At 39.6% G+C, this 15,319-nt stretch overlaps 1 protein-coding gene across 1 annotated transcript; it reads right to left on the bottom strand.

The window, feature by feature from the left end:
* Positions 1-4,273: 4,273 nt before the first annotated feature.
* LOC306758530 (C-X-C chemokine receptor type 4-like) lies at positions 4,274-13,742 on the bottom strand (the record flags this gene model as incomplete). The annotated part of the gene is made up of 5 exons (XM_079243857.1): positions 4,274-4,869; positions 4,962-5,245; positions 5,366-5,568; positions 13,147-13,214; positions 13,304-13,742. 5 exons carry the CDS (start codon positions 13,740-13,742, stop codon positions 4,274-4,276), a joined length of 1,590 nt encoding a protein of 529 aa, XP_079099983.1.
* Between the last annotated feature and the right edge of the window lie 1,577 nt (positions 13,743-15,319).

Below are 15,319 nucleotides of genomic sequence, written 5' to 3'. Positions count from 1 at the left end.
ACATGCGCTCACTGTGAACCTGCTTTCATCGATGAAGAGCACAGGGCGCCAGTGAAGAATTTGCCAAACTTGGTGTTCTCTGGCAAATGCAAAACGTCCTCCATGGTGTTGGGCTGTAAGCACAACCCCCACCTGTGGATGTCAGACACTCATACCACCCTCATGGAGTCTGTTTCTGACTGTTTGAGCAGACACATGCACATTTGTGGCCTGCTGGAGCTCATTTTGCAGGGCTCTGGCAGTGCTCCTCCTGTTCCTCCTTGCACAAAGAAGGAGGTAGCGGTGCTACTGTTGGGTTGTTGCCCTCCCACGGCCTCCTCCATGTCTCCTGATGTTCTGGCCTGTCTCCTGGTAGCACCTCCATGCTCTGGACAGTACGCTGACAGACACAGCAAAACTTCTTGCCACAACTCGCATTGATGTGCCATCCTGGATGAGCTGCACTACCTGAGCCACTTGTGTGGGTTGTAGACTCCGTCTCATGCTACCACTAGAGTGAAAGCACCGCCAGCATTCAAAAGTGACCAAACCATCAGCCAGAAAGCATCGGAACTGAGAAGTGGTCTGTGGTCACCACCTGTAGAACCACTCCTTTATTGGATGTGTCTTGCCAATTGCCTACAATTTCCACCTGTTGTCTATTCCATTTGCACAACAGCATGTGAAATTGATTGTAAATCAGTGTTGCTTCCAACTGGACAGTTTGATTTCACAGAAGTGTGGTTGACTTGGAGTAACATTGTGTTGTATAAGTGTTCCTTTTTTTTGAGCTGTGTATATATACTGCTGTTTCCTGAGACTCTGTATTGTGTTAGAGCTAAGTTTTGCTTTGCGCACTGTGTTACAAATCAGCAAATGGATATCAGCACACCTAACATTTTAACACACACCTTATCTGATTCATCAAAGATGCACAGGAAGACTGGCAGAGGAAGAGAGACAGTGACTCACAAGAGATAACAGAAGAATAAACTTTAGACTGACTTTACTAGATGGAAAGAGCTTAGAGTACAGGTAGGATACAAGTTGGGTGCTGAATTAGCCCTGTTAGGAATGACTTGCTGATAAACCTGCCTAAATTCAGCAGTGTTAACGAGATCCTATAAACATATGGGAATATGTGAGGCCCGTTGCTGGATCATTGGGCGGACTTGGCCTATAAAACCATACTATTGTGACAAATTCTGTTCAGCTTTGTTTTGAGGAAATATACAAAGCATGACTAAAAAAAAAATATCTTGATGGTATTAAATGGTGCTCTAAAACCCTTCCAATCCTTTTATCATGCATTTCCAAATGTGAGAGTTGCTAGATCCTTTGGCCCTAAAGTCCACCTAAAGACATGGAGGCTTTTCAACTAATATCATGCCAGATGGGTCCTCTCCTCTTCCATCTGGAGGATGCTGCGTCCATGAGTTTAAAAACTAATTTCAAACTTTTACTCTTCAAACTTTAGTTATTTTTCCACTGCTACTTGGTCAATTTTTAAATAAGATTTGGTTCAGATAAGACACCAGCATCACTGAAATGTAAAATGACTACTTCCAGTGGTGAAGCTTAAACCTAAACTTGTAGATGGCACGGTAAACTGTGTTCACCTCAGTGATTTATGAATCTGTTATAAGCTCACCTTTTTTGCAGATTTCACCCTTTATCTATCTAAAGTGCACGTTTTATCACGTGACTGACATGGAAACGTGCACTGCCTTTTTGTAGCTCCTTCTTTCAACCACCTTGTCTTCCAGCCTTTTGTTTGAAACATGTGCTTCTGCCATCAGATTCAGGAGCTGATATTTTACATCTCCCTTTTTTTCTCACATTCAAGTTTAATGGTAGATTGTAGATGGTAGAATCACACAAACAGATGTGCAAGAAACAGGATATGGAGAAGTAAAAAAATGTATAAAGACTAATTTCCTGGTTTGTCTGCACTCAGGTGGTGACACGTTGCCTTTGTTTTGATGGGATTGACTCACGTGCAGTAAATTTGAAACTAAAATGACTCCGTTTAAGGAAGATCAGGACTTATAGCCCTTCTTGTTCATAAATCCCCTATTTTATTTTAGGTCACCGTATCAAGACAGTTGTTTTAAACATAATGGCGTGACTACAAAGACGTATTCTCACGAGTAACAATGGGCTTTCCCTCAAGGGTAGGGTCAATAAGCAAAACTTACAATGCTTTTAAACAATCAAGATGTCAAAAGTTAATAGTGAATGCCTGCACACGTTATTGCTGAGGATATAGAGTATACTGAAGCCCAACTAGACAAGAAGCCCAATGTGGGAGGAAAAATATGCAAAACAAACAAGATTGTTTAGGTTGTTGCTATTCCGCTGAATGTGAAGTGACTGAGTATTGTTCTGGGCTTCCCTAAACAGCCCACAGATCCCTTTGAACTCAGTGTTCCTGTTTCTTATGGTTTGGAATATTAATTATCATGGCTAAATGTCAACTCCATGGTGAACTGGGAAATCAAAACACACCCTAAGTTTAGCTAAGGATGAAAGAAGAGGGTGGTATAGCTCACCAAGAGTTGTGATTTTATAGTCTGGATGGAAGAGATGGATGAATATTTCCATGGTAAACGCTATGGCTGATTGAAATTTGTTGGTTATATTCTTTTTATATATATATATATATATATATATATATATATATATATATATATATATATATATATATATATATATATATATATATATATTTCTGGAAATATAAAAAAAATGGATTCAGGGTGAACTAAATGCTAACTGAGACTTTAAAAAAAATCATCCAAGTGCCTTAAAGTAATGTAACTTATTGTATCAGAGTTTACAGCATTAGCTGACTATTTGTGAAGTTTTCACAGACTTTAGCAAACTGGTGGAGTTTGTGTCAGTGAGTGCAGAGCTGCTCGGGTGTTTAATTGTTTAAGCTGCTTGTTTTTCCTAAAATGAGCTGCAGGAAGTCTTTCCTGTTTTGAATACACTATGAATAGAAGTGAATTCTGTGTGTGTGCGTATGTGTATCTGTGAATGTGTTGAGTAAAACTGGGGTAGGAAGGATGACAAACAAATAAGGCCCCAGGTAAGTGTGTTTTCCACTTATACCTTTCTAGTATATACATTTCTATACATATACAAGCCACTTGATTGCTGGTTGATGATTTATGATGGGAGCTGATCCCACTTCCATAAGCTGCTTTGTCATGTTCACATGCAGCTCATATCCTTTCTTTCTCTCTCACACAACTCTCTTCTTCATCATCTCCTCCTCCTCCTCTCATCATTGCTCCAGGAAGCAGGACACAGTAAACTTCCAGCTTCTGTTTCTCTCACTTCCAAGTGGAAGTAAGCACGTGGGAAGCACTTCTGTGTATGTGTGAGCATTAAAAGTGCTGGAAACGAACCATGTCATTTTTCCTCCTCTCTCACGTAGAAGGAGCAAACTGTCATAAACATAAATCGAACCTGCACGCATCCACACACTCTGTCTCACACACCTGGCTATCACATGTCACATCGGGCACAGTTTCGTTTCTCAGCAGACATTTGCTGTGGTCATGTTCTGGATCGATGAATTCAGGTGCCAGACAGTTGGACGGTGATGATTTCATTCAAATGCAGCCAACTTGATGGTTAACAAGATTAAACATCTCCCTTTCCCTTTTGCTTTTCCTTTTCAGATTTGTAATCATAAAACACCATCTCAAAACATTAAGGACTATTTCCAAAAAGCAATTATGATTTGACGTGTGAGACAATGGCAGCTGATGACAGACAATTAGGAAGAAGTGCATTTGAATCTGGTTTGATTTTTCTATTTTGCCTTTCCTGTTACTGCTCAGTTAGTGTGTGTGTGTGTGTGTGTGTGTGTGTGTGTGTGTGTGTGTGTGTGTGTGTGTGTGTGTGTGATTATCTGACTTCATTCCTCATCTAATTAGGGAGCCTGGTAGTGGACTGGAACTATTTGTGCTGTTGGGAGTTTTGATACCATTTATCAGAGCGGTGAAGGTGGATTTTGAGTGATTGTGCAAGCCAGGAATTCACACAGTTTCAATCAGGAAGAAAATGGGGGGAAATAGAAAAGTCATTTTCACAAAGATAAATAATTTGTGTATTTATTACAAAAATGTACAAGAGTACATGAACAGAGCTTCATATTAACACTAGTTACAAGGGAAATGTCACAGTGAAGGAGATAAGTCATGAACCAGCAGACTGCTCCTGTCTAAACTTTTTCACATATATACAGAATATACACACAACACACAAAGAGCACAATGAAACACTAGCTGGAATGTAAACTTGAGGACTCGGACTCTGTAGTCGTAGAGGTCCCAGGTCGTCTGCGAGGTAAAACCTTCAAACTGGAGGCCCGGCTCAGAGTGAGGGCTCTGCGGGCTGAGCTCTTGAACCCAGCTCCCAGGAAGGCGTAGAGAAGCGGGTTCAGGCAGCAGTGGGCGAAGGCCATGGGCTCAGCCACCGCAAGCCACACGCCTAAAGCTTCCTCCAGCTTGCAGCTCCGTGGCAGAACCTCCAGGCGAAGTAGGGCGTCCGCGGAGATGCCTGCTCCGTAAGGGAGCCAGCACACAAAGAAGCAGAGCACCAATGCGATGGTGGTCCGCACCGCCCGCCGCTTCTGCCTCTGGCCCCCCAACGGACCCCGGGTCAACCTGGTGACAATGACGCAGTAGCACACCAGGAGAACCAGACCGGGAATCACCAGCCCAACCAGGACAAGCTGGAGGTGGAAAACCGCAACCCAGATAGGAGCGCTTTCTTCGGGGTAGAATCTCTGGCAGACAGTGGATCCTTCTCCTCCTTCCCGGGTTCTGGCAAATATCAAGTCGGGCACTGCAAGCAGGACAGCAGGCATCCAAGCTCCTGCACAGACAGGAATAAGGTTTTAAAAAAGAGGTAAGAGACTGCAGGATAAGTCAGAAGAGGAGATAAAATAATGGTTTACTCCTTCTCACCTATATACACAAGCCTGTGTGCCAGCAGCTGCCTCAGCCCACCAGTGTTTGTGTCTGTGGCCCGGACCACTGCCAGGTACCGATCCAGACTGATGAATGCCAGGATGAGCACGCTGCCATACAGGTTGACAGTGTAGATCACATTCACACCAATGCAGGCCGCAGCTCCAAAACGCCAGTCAGCCAGAGCTGCGTCCACAGCCCAGAAAGGCAGAGCCAGAACAAAAAGGAGATCAGCTGCAGAGAGATGCAGGCGGTACCGATCTGTTAAGCTGCATTTGGACCTGCGGACAGAGAGAAAATTCATTCACCAACACTTTCACTTCTTACCTCTTATGACCATTTTAAAATAATAAACTAGGGTGAATTTTTCCACCGGAAATCCTTCACCAATCCTCTCTCACCTGCGCTGACAGCCCAGCACCACGACGACCAGGCCGTTCCCGGTGATGCCCAGGATGAAGATAAGGGAGTAGACCACAGGCAAGAAGACCTGCTGAAGCTCATCTGTCATGACACGTTCTGTATCACAAGGCTCCTCCAGCTCCACTCCCACCTCCCCATAACCAGACCCCGTGTCATTGTAGTCGTAGTCCAAAACGACATGCTGGAGACAGATGATAAGTGATGATGAAAATAAGGATTTCTGCGAGTTCCATTAGTGTTCCCATGCTTGAAGGCTACCCTTACCTCAAAGTATGACATGATGGAGACCACCCCTCTCCCCTCTGCGTGGATTGCAGCTGAGGTTTCTCTCTGAGAGGGTTATATAGTCCCTTCATGCTCCTCCCCAAACACTCCAACACATCTGTGGGCCTGCTGAAAAAAGTTTTTTTTCCTGTTTTCGAGGTGTCAGGTGCTGATAGTGGATCTATCACAGGATGCTGCATTATGTGCGTGCGTGCTGTTTATATTATTTTAGTACTGAGACTTCTGGCTTGTATCATCAGAACCTACCAATAGAAAAGAACAGATGATAATCAGACAACGTGTTCTGTGTGTGTTTGGTGTGTCTCTTTCCACACTTCATGCTCGGTTAAACCAGTATGAGCAGCAGGAGCAGTAAATGTCATCAGAGTGTGAACATACTTATTCTGTGTGCGTCACTAAGCAGGTCTACGAGAAAGACAAGCGGAGAGGAGACAGAGTCGGTTATCCTTTGAATGAGCGTGAGATGGTTATCAGTCTTCCTCGGTTCGGTTTTGGTAAACACAAGACTGTTGGACTCCTCTGATCTTTCCCTGTCAGTGGAGCATCAAGTGTATTTGTGATACGAGTGTGTCACTTTTCTCAGAGTAAAATAATGGACTGTTTTCAAGTCTGAACTCAAGTGAGCAAGATGGAGCCAGCAGTTCACCCCTCAGTTGGTCTGTGTGTCTGTCTGTTAAAAAAAAAAACAAAACATCAAAATTATCAAGAAATCAGAAAGATGGAGTAAGGAACAACTGATTAAATTTTGACGGTGAGTCTGCTCTGGATCCAGGATGTTTATAGAGTTGTCTCTACTATAGCTTGGGATATTATTCCAATAGAGCTTCTAAAATAATGTCCAAAATCATTGAAAAAAATTATGATGACATTTTACAACACTGTACAGTAAAATTTACTTTGTTACAAGGGAAGGACTTAGGGATGAATCAGGGACTAAATGGGTAAGTAACCAATACTAATTAGTGACCAGGAAGACCAGGCTTATTAGGGGACGACTGGTCTTCATGATCACCAGCTGGTTATCAACAAGTCTCTTTTTAGTTCCTCTTTTTTCTTTTAAATAACTAACCAGTAGCCTAGTTTCAGAATAAGCCATTGTGGTCACCGGTAAGGAGGATGCTGGTTAATTACCCATTAGTTCCTAAGGCATTCCTTAGTAATAAGCCACATTTAGTAAAATTAGAATGGCTGGGTGGAGGTCTGCCCTGTCTATGTGCTTCACTGGTTTTAAAAAGTTGATAAACTAATTTAAAACACAAAAGTCATCATAAAAGGAAAGACATAAAAAAAACTGTCAAAGCAGGAAAAACACAAGTTTAAAGACTGTGGGACAGTAAAAACAATATATGAGCACGCAATATATATATATATATATATATATATATATATATATATATATATATATTTATATATATATATATATATATATATATATATATATATATATGTGTGTGTGTGTGTGTAAATATAAATTCTTGCATGTAGCCTATGAGCTTGCGAATTATACTAATGATTTCAAGTTCACGTTACATAAAATGGTCTTGATTTGTCTTAATGTCCTCCTATTAGGAAAAGTAGCTCAAAATGTTGAGGACAGGTTTTAATTAAATTTCCAGAAAGTGTCAGAAATGGAATGAAGAGCAAATGAGTGAATTATGGCAGTGTCTTAGTCCAAGAAATATTTTAAAGGATTTTCTTTACTATTCTTTAAGCTCTTGCAGCCTTAAACTTAGCAGATGTCACCCAGAATTATTGGCAAATATTGAAAAACTCACAATTAAATCATGGTAGGTGTTAAATACATTAACAACCAACTCAGGTTGCGGCTTTTAGAGAAAATTCTAATTTCTATAATCATTTCAGTATTATAGCCATTTGCTTCATCTTGATGTGTAAGTGTTCGTTTTCAGGATCTAGGTGTTTAAAAGATGTGGCATCTATCCTGATGGTGGAAGAAGATAGTGACAGTAGCTTGACGTATACATCAGAGTTAGGATGGAGTTGTTAAGTGGGTGGGCTGTCGGACCTTTTGGGTTTTTTTTCTCAGGACCCAAATGGCTTGGCAGAAGTCTGCAACTTATGAATGCTTTTAATTGGCTATAAAAACAGGAATGAGCAAGTGTTACCTCATTACCTCATTTTCATCTTCAGTCATCATTCTAACAGCTAAACTGTATTGTTTATGTCTGGAACATGTCTGTACGCGCAAACTATGTTGAAAGATGGATCATTTCTGATATGAGGTCAACATGGAAACCAGAACCTTTTCCAGTGTTTAGCTAAGACCTGGTTTCCTCACCCCAGGAGCTTTGGAGGTAGAAATCAACAAGGGTGACATGGAATGATTTTCTTTCTTTGTCTTTTATTAGTTTATTCTTTCTAAATAATACACATCAGGAAGACAAAAAAAAAACAAAAAAACAAAACAATAGAAAATGTAAAATACTTTAGCTTGAATGACTAAAATCAACATGGTTTTAATTTGAGATTTTTTTTACATCTTTTAAAAATTAATCTAAACCTTTTTGTGTCATTTGAATTGCTAATAAATAAGTTTTTAAAAAAAATACAAAAGTTAAAAACCACTTTGCAAGCAACAACAAAGACAAAAAAAAGTTTGCTTTTGGGAACAAGAACCTCTGCAGACCTGGTCCTAGGAAAGAGAGCGCTGAACTGTCCTCTGAGGGAACCCATGGAGAGGCACCGCTCTGCTGTTGAGCAAAGTTCATAGAAGGCTATGGGACTGGATGAAAACACGACAAACGTGATTTCTGGTCGGAAACAACTGGTCACTCTGGATGGTTTGCACCAGGTTAATGAACTAAACTACTTTTTTCTTTGGTTGAAGCCCAGCATCTCTCTACAGCTGTAGGCGAGGTCCTGAATGCTAGCACCACAGATTTGTCCAACGGGGTATTAAGTGAACCCAAGCAGGTGCAAGAAACATAATTAGATATTTACGTAACATCAATCAGCAGGGCCTGACGCTTTGCCATAAATTTTTATTTAAAAACTGCTCTTCAGAATGATCTGCTGCACGGTGCACTATCTTCCTAAAAACCCTACTAACTTGTGAACAACAACTTTATGCCTGTCGCCTTAACTTCAGTATGATTACATGTTTTGAAGGAATTATTGTTAACATGCTGATATTGGTTCTTGTCTGGATCCTGCTCAGTTTGTTGGAAGGCTGGATAGACGATGCTGTTATCAGTGTAAATATGCACAAGTCATGTTTGCAGATTTCAGTTCAGTTTTTAATACTGTGCAACCTCATTTGCTTGTGAAAAAGATACTTGGTACTATCAAATCATTGTAGTTTTTTAACAAAAGGTCCCAACAACTGAAAGTATAAAGTTCCTTGTCTGACTTCAAATATTGTAGCAGTGGTAGGTTACACGACAAGGCTGTATCACCTCTCCTTCACTGACGCTTCTTACACAACAGAACAAATATGTCATCCATTTTTCTGATGACACTGTTACTTTTAGCCTGTGTCACTCTGATAGCTGCCCTCCTGTCTATCATACTGACTTTTCCACTTTTAGACTTGCTGTAGTAATCATCATCATGCTGAATACCAGCAAGACAAAAGAGACGATTATTGATCCCAGGTGGTTATTGATAATAGTGTTATCTAAGCGATGTACAACTTTAAGTATCGTGGTCTTACAATGTGTTCCAGGTTAAGTTTAGGTTTTTAATATGGTATGTGAACTTTGTTGTTTATGCATAAATATGCTTAAAGTCGCAGATTTATCTGTGCATTAATCTTTTTTTTTTTTTACAGCCCTGGTAAAATTCTACATGAATGTGGTAAATGCTGGCTAAATAATCTTTACAAATATGTTAAAGCTCCCATGCAGTTTCCAACCACACTATGCTAGAAAACCAATACGCCTCACAATAATTGTCATCTCTTCAGGTCTGATGAGGATGTAGTGCACACATTAGATGTGTTGTTGCTAAGTTTAACCCTGTTTGCAAGCCTGGCAGTGCCTGGTTCACAGTGTTTTCGGTCTGGATGGAGGTAGGTTTTACTCGGCTGTTGTGAAAATGCAACATTTTTAGAAAACACAAAAGGAAAAAAGGGTTTTTGCATGGAAATGCTGATGTGTAAACAGGACCTAAATTCTTTAAAAACACTAAAGAAAATATCTCTCATCTGTCTGTGATGTCGACTCAGGTCTCAGCGGACCATTTCCTGACTGCTCTGACTGTAAATCCCCATTCCGCTCCTAATTCACTAATCCCATAAGAAAACAGAAAAAAAGGGAGAGAGGAAAAAAAACTGTTTCAAATGTCAAGACTGAAACCCCAGCCTCTTATCTGCCTCTCACTTTCCCCACCCTTCCTCCACATTCAATATCAGCACAACAATCTGGAAACATTAACACTGCAGATTTGGCAAAGCATTTGGACTGATGTAAAAACAGTTTTTGAATCTATTTTAGGCAACATTTCTATGTTAACTAGGTTTGAAAAGTGGCTTCAAAGATCTTATTCGCCCGGGTTTATATGAAACAAGAGTAAACTTTTCATATGGTTTTATTAAATTATCAATGTATCACTTTACAGGTTTTTTTTTCTTCAAATATGGACTGGTCATCTGCTCTGTGGTGTTTCTCAGTTATGGTTTCTCAGTGAAGTGCTAATACTGTAGCACCACCAGCTCACTGACTTCACAAAAACCCTGTACATGGACAAAAATAGATTGCACACACAGGTTGTAGCCTTATGTGTCTTTAAAAAAAAAAAACAAAAAAAAACCTCAGAATACATGTGTAAAATATCATATAAGAGATTTTAATTAATCTTATTAATTCACTTTGGGATCTGGTTTAATAGGTTTTGGTTTTTAGACTTTCAAAAACCCGTTCTATGTGAACAAAATGTCCAGTTGGTTTTATAGAAACACAAGTGGACAAACCTCAACTTGTCTCTGTGTGGAGATAGGCTGAATTTTCAATTCTCAGAGTGGTCAAAGTTTCAGGGAGGACCCCTTAAAGGTTTTCTCCGTGTGGGTTACACAATGGGCTTTATGTGGGGTCGGTTGGCAACAGATTAACTCAGATCAATGGGCTTCCTTGTTAAGTTCTGTGTTTTAATGTATCATTTTTAGCCAGGTGTGTTAAAGCACAGAAACCAAATCTAGATCTCTTGGATCAGTGTTCCACAGGTTTTAGACGTTGCCCTGCTGCAACACACTTGACTATAATTGAGGACTCACCAAGAGGCTGGTGCAGAGAATGACAGTGGTTAGAAAAAATATTTTCCCTCAATCAAGGTTATCACAATCGGGGGAACATCTAAAACCTGCAGGACAAAAGTCCAAGTTGTCTGGAGTCAGTGATCCTTGATTTAAGTCAGGCAGTGCAGTGGGTCCAGAAGACTGAGACACACTGCTAGAGCCACTGCCCAACAGATTTGTAATGTTTCAATACACATGACCCACATAAACAGAGCATTGTAGCTGACAAGAAACTGTTAGATCTGTTTAATTTGAAGCAGGTGTGCTGGAGCAGGAAACCACCTAAAACCCATAGGGCAGATTAAATTGAAAAAGAAAACATCTTTCCAGTTCAAGTTTATATGTGTGTGTATGTATGTATATATATATATAGGGAGAGAGAGAGAGAGACAGAGCGAGAGAGAAAATACATGTATAATATAGATCGATAAGATAGTTTGCACTTTTGTCGCCTGCAGTTTACTTGGAAAATACTGGATTGTGAAAATGATTAGAAATGCCACCACCAAGTGGTCTTATAGGAAATAACACCAACACTGTAACAACTTCTTTCTTATTTTATGTCCAAAGACATAAATTTTAATTCGTCACTAAATTCTCCCTAGAAGTAAATATGGGCATGAATAGTAGTTTGTCCCTTTATGCTGGCCCTGCGATGGACTGGTGACCAGTCCAGGTTGTATCCTGCCATTCATCTGCAATTGCTGCAATATGCTCCAGCTTCCTTGCAACCCTGAATTGGATTAAGCAGTTTAGAAAATTTTATTTTTAAACTTTCAACATTAATAATGAAGTAATATTTTAATATACCTTAAAATAATATAGGTTATAGTACAACCTTTTGTGAAACAATGACATGAGAAAATACGAGACAGGATATCAACATTTCTGAACTTAATTTCTGCAGAAACACGTCAGCTATATGTAAACATGCTGGAGGTGGAATTCCACCAAGTTTATTTAAATGCTTGGACTGGGATTTTTTTTTTAGTTTTCAACCAATTAACCATACTCCAAATGTAATGAAACAGAGCCTTTTTCTCACTGCATTGTAAAGTACATGGTCTCAAATAACAGAAAACTTTCAGTTTAACTACTACCTTTTTCAACACCATCAACATAGCCGACCACAGAGAAGTAATGTGACATTTGTGAACGCCTTTATCATTTTGACAATGAAAACCAAGTGCAGTTGTCTTGTAACTGAGCGTGAGCTCCAAGAATGAAGTCTACAAACCGAAAAGACAGCGCTGTTTTCAACTTATACAAATGATCATTTCTCTATTAAAGAAAAGTCAATGTAGAAAAAAAAACAAAACAAAAAAGGTTCATTTATTCACAGTTTCAAAGTGTAGGAACGTTTAAATGAAGCCCATCGTAACATTTCAGAAAATGGTAGAAAACTAAAGATCTACTCAGCAACACAGTTTGTAGTGGTTCTTTGATAATAAAGTTATAAAGGTTTCCTGACGCATGGAACTGACAGAGCACCCATCAGGCTAAACAACAACAAACATCAATAATAAAAGCAAAACTTGTCAGGACTCTTCAGCTGTAGCTAGTAGTTGAAAACAAACATGAGTCACCTTGCTAACGGTTTTCTCTGATGATCCTGTTGCCTCGCAGCTGAGCAAGCAGGTCTCTGAACTGACAAGTCTTCTTTGGTGCTTCCTGCTTAACTCCAACATCTTTTAGCTTGATGGTTTCCAGGATCACTGAACAGGGAATAACCGAAGCAGTCTGGTTTTTGATTTCTTGATTGCTACAATCCCAGGCACTGAAACAGCTGTCTGGAGAGTCATCCACACAGCTAACATTGATGTGGCGATTGTTATTTTGAAGACGCTGCTGCTTAGCAACACGGGAATCCTGGGAGTCATTTCTTGTTCTCTTTCTAACATTCCTTCTCTTCTTTTTATCTTGCGCTGTGGTACACCGTCTAAGGTTCCTGAAACAATCATGAACTACAGATTAGTTATATTATATGAAAACAAGGGGAAGTGATTTGACATGAGCACCAAAGCATCACCTATGAAGGAAAATATGTGGCCTCGAACAAGGTGATGTTGCTCCCATTCCTACAGGTTTAACCCTGTCCTTATTCAGCTGTACATGCCTCAAATGCTTCCTGAGAAAACACACAAGTAAAATAAATTTAGGAAAACACTGTTTGGTTTTAAAGCCAGCAGCTGTGCACACACATTACTGGTCTTACCGTCTTACATTAGGCCTTTTTTTTGGTGCCCACTTTTTGATCAACACCCACTCGTCACATGTCAGGGACTGTGGATCTGACAAGGACACCAGAGAAAGAGGCAATCATGAGAAGTAACATTAGATTGTTGTTCATGTTCCATAAAGAAGCCACGTGTGAACTAACCATGGTCTTGGAGTTTGTTTTTTTCTGGTGCGTTTTTTAACTTTGCCATCTCATAAAGTTTGCGACAGGCTGAGCACAGAACCCAGGAAGTCTTCAGCTTCTTGGAGATGGCATGATGCAAGAAGGAGGGACCAGAAGCTATGCTGCTGCATTCAGACCCACCGTCTTCATCTGACTCATCCAGTCCATTATCAGTTATCTCTACAGCATCTTCTCTGTCTTTATCGGCATCAAATTTTCCATTACAGGTGTTCAAAATGTCACAGTCTTTCTCCTCATTCACATGAACTATGTAATCATCTGCTTCAACTTGTTTCAACCATGTCCTCACTCTCCGATCTCTCAGCCTGCGTTGGATAACTTCAGCATTTGGCTTGGGTATCTTCTTTGCACTCTTCTTGGAGGCCTTTGACAGTTTTTTGGAGCGTTGAGGAGACATGGGTCCCTTACACTTTAGGCAATGCTCCAATAACCTGCGAAAGAGAGCAACAGTGACTACTAGGACATGTGTACTATTGTTTCTTCTTTGCACGATACTGCTCTTTGTTCACACTCAACAACAGAACACTTTCGCAAGTTTGTTTCCATAGTTTTCATTACCTTACCTATAACACTCTACTCTTATAGACACAGAAAGAGAAAACGTATCCAAACCATCAACATGATAGCTGCTGTAAGTCACACGCCTGCAAAACTGAAATGAAACACATTAAATTGTTTTTATATACAGATTAGTAAAAGACATATGATCATTTGTGTTTTTTGTTTATTTATAATGGTCTGAATACAAAAAAAAAATACTTGTCAAAAGTTACAATAAAACAAACAAACAAATAGTTTAATGTACGACTTGACAACACCGCCATATACAGAAAAGACTGAGTTTGAGCAGAAATAATTACAAACAGCCTTTTTCTACAGTAAAAACAAATCTGACACATCAATTTTAATTTGTAAATTTGTAAAGTCCGATAAGTGCTGGTGTAGGTTTTATTTTCTGTTGCTGGTTTTAGCACCGATCCAGACCAGGCTAGTTAAACTCTCCCAGACATCTAAGCTAAAAACAAACAATGGATGAACTCCTGGCTCGGCGAGTTCGGCACTCAGCTCTGAAACTCGTCTCGCACGTACGTCCTGTCTCTTCTTTTTGTCCATAACTGCTTGCATCTCGCAAAGAAAACTACTGAAGAAAACTTTTTACTTACATTACGGCTCGCGCAGCGAAGAGCTTGCGAAGATGCGCGTGGCGGAACAGCATTCTCAGCTGGCCATTGCAACGAAGGGTTCAGTAAGGAAAGTAGCTATTGGCTGTTGCTAAGTGACGTAACCATATAATTTGCATAACCGACCAACTTCTTACAATTTGAATGAGCACTGTCAAAATAAATGACACCAAGAGTGAAACAAAAAGAGACTAAAACATCCTAAAATGTTTGACGGTGATGGTAAAACTTTGTGTTTTTAAACTCTAAGAGTGGGGTATTTTTAATGTAGACAAGAAGTTAGTAATATTTAGCTTTTGTATGTCAGAATTAACCTAAAATTAACTAAAAACTTTACAGGTGAACCTAAGTGGATTTTCTCTAAACATGTCTCTGTACTTGTTCTATTAAATCTAACATGTTTCTCAACATTATTAACTGTAATGAATAAATACAATAAATCACTACGTTCGGGTTCAGCTACAATACCTAAACAGTCCTCTTTTCTCATACTGTAGCTACGCATTACTTAAATACTCCACATTCATGATTCATTTATTCAATGACCTTCAAATCACATAGCCTACACTGAATGAATGAGTGAATGATCAATTTTATTTGAACATGATGAATACCAATAATTTTCCTATACAACAGTTGTCTTGAAAACACATTATATAGCCTACTTACATTCATATTTAGAGAGATACAAATATATCCACATAGACAGTTATTATCCAAAATGTGTTAAGGGAATGCTTTCTGAAACCTTGTTATGTATATGTTCTATGTAAAAATTTCATAGAGTCTGACC

Source organism: Telmatherina bonti (genome assembly GCF_933228915.1).
Source record: "Telmatherina bonti genome assembly, chromosome: 7".
NCBI classification, from domain to species: Eukaryota; Metazoa; Chordata; class Actinopteri; order Atheriniformes; family Telmatherinidae; genus Telmatherina; species Telmatherina bonti.
Note: the sequence above shows the minus strand (reverse complement) of the source record. Positions and strands in the feature narration are given on the sequence as shown.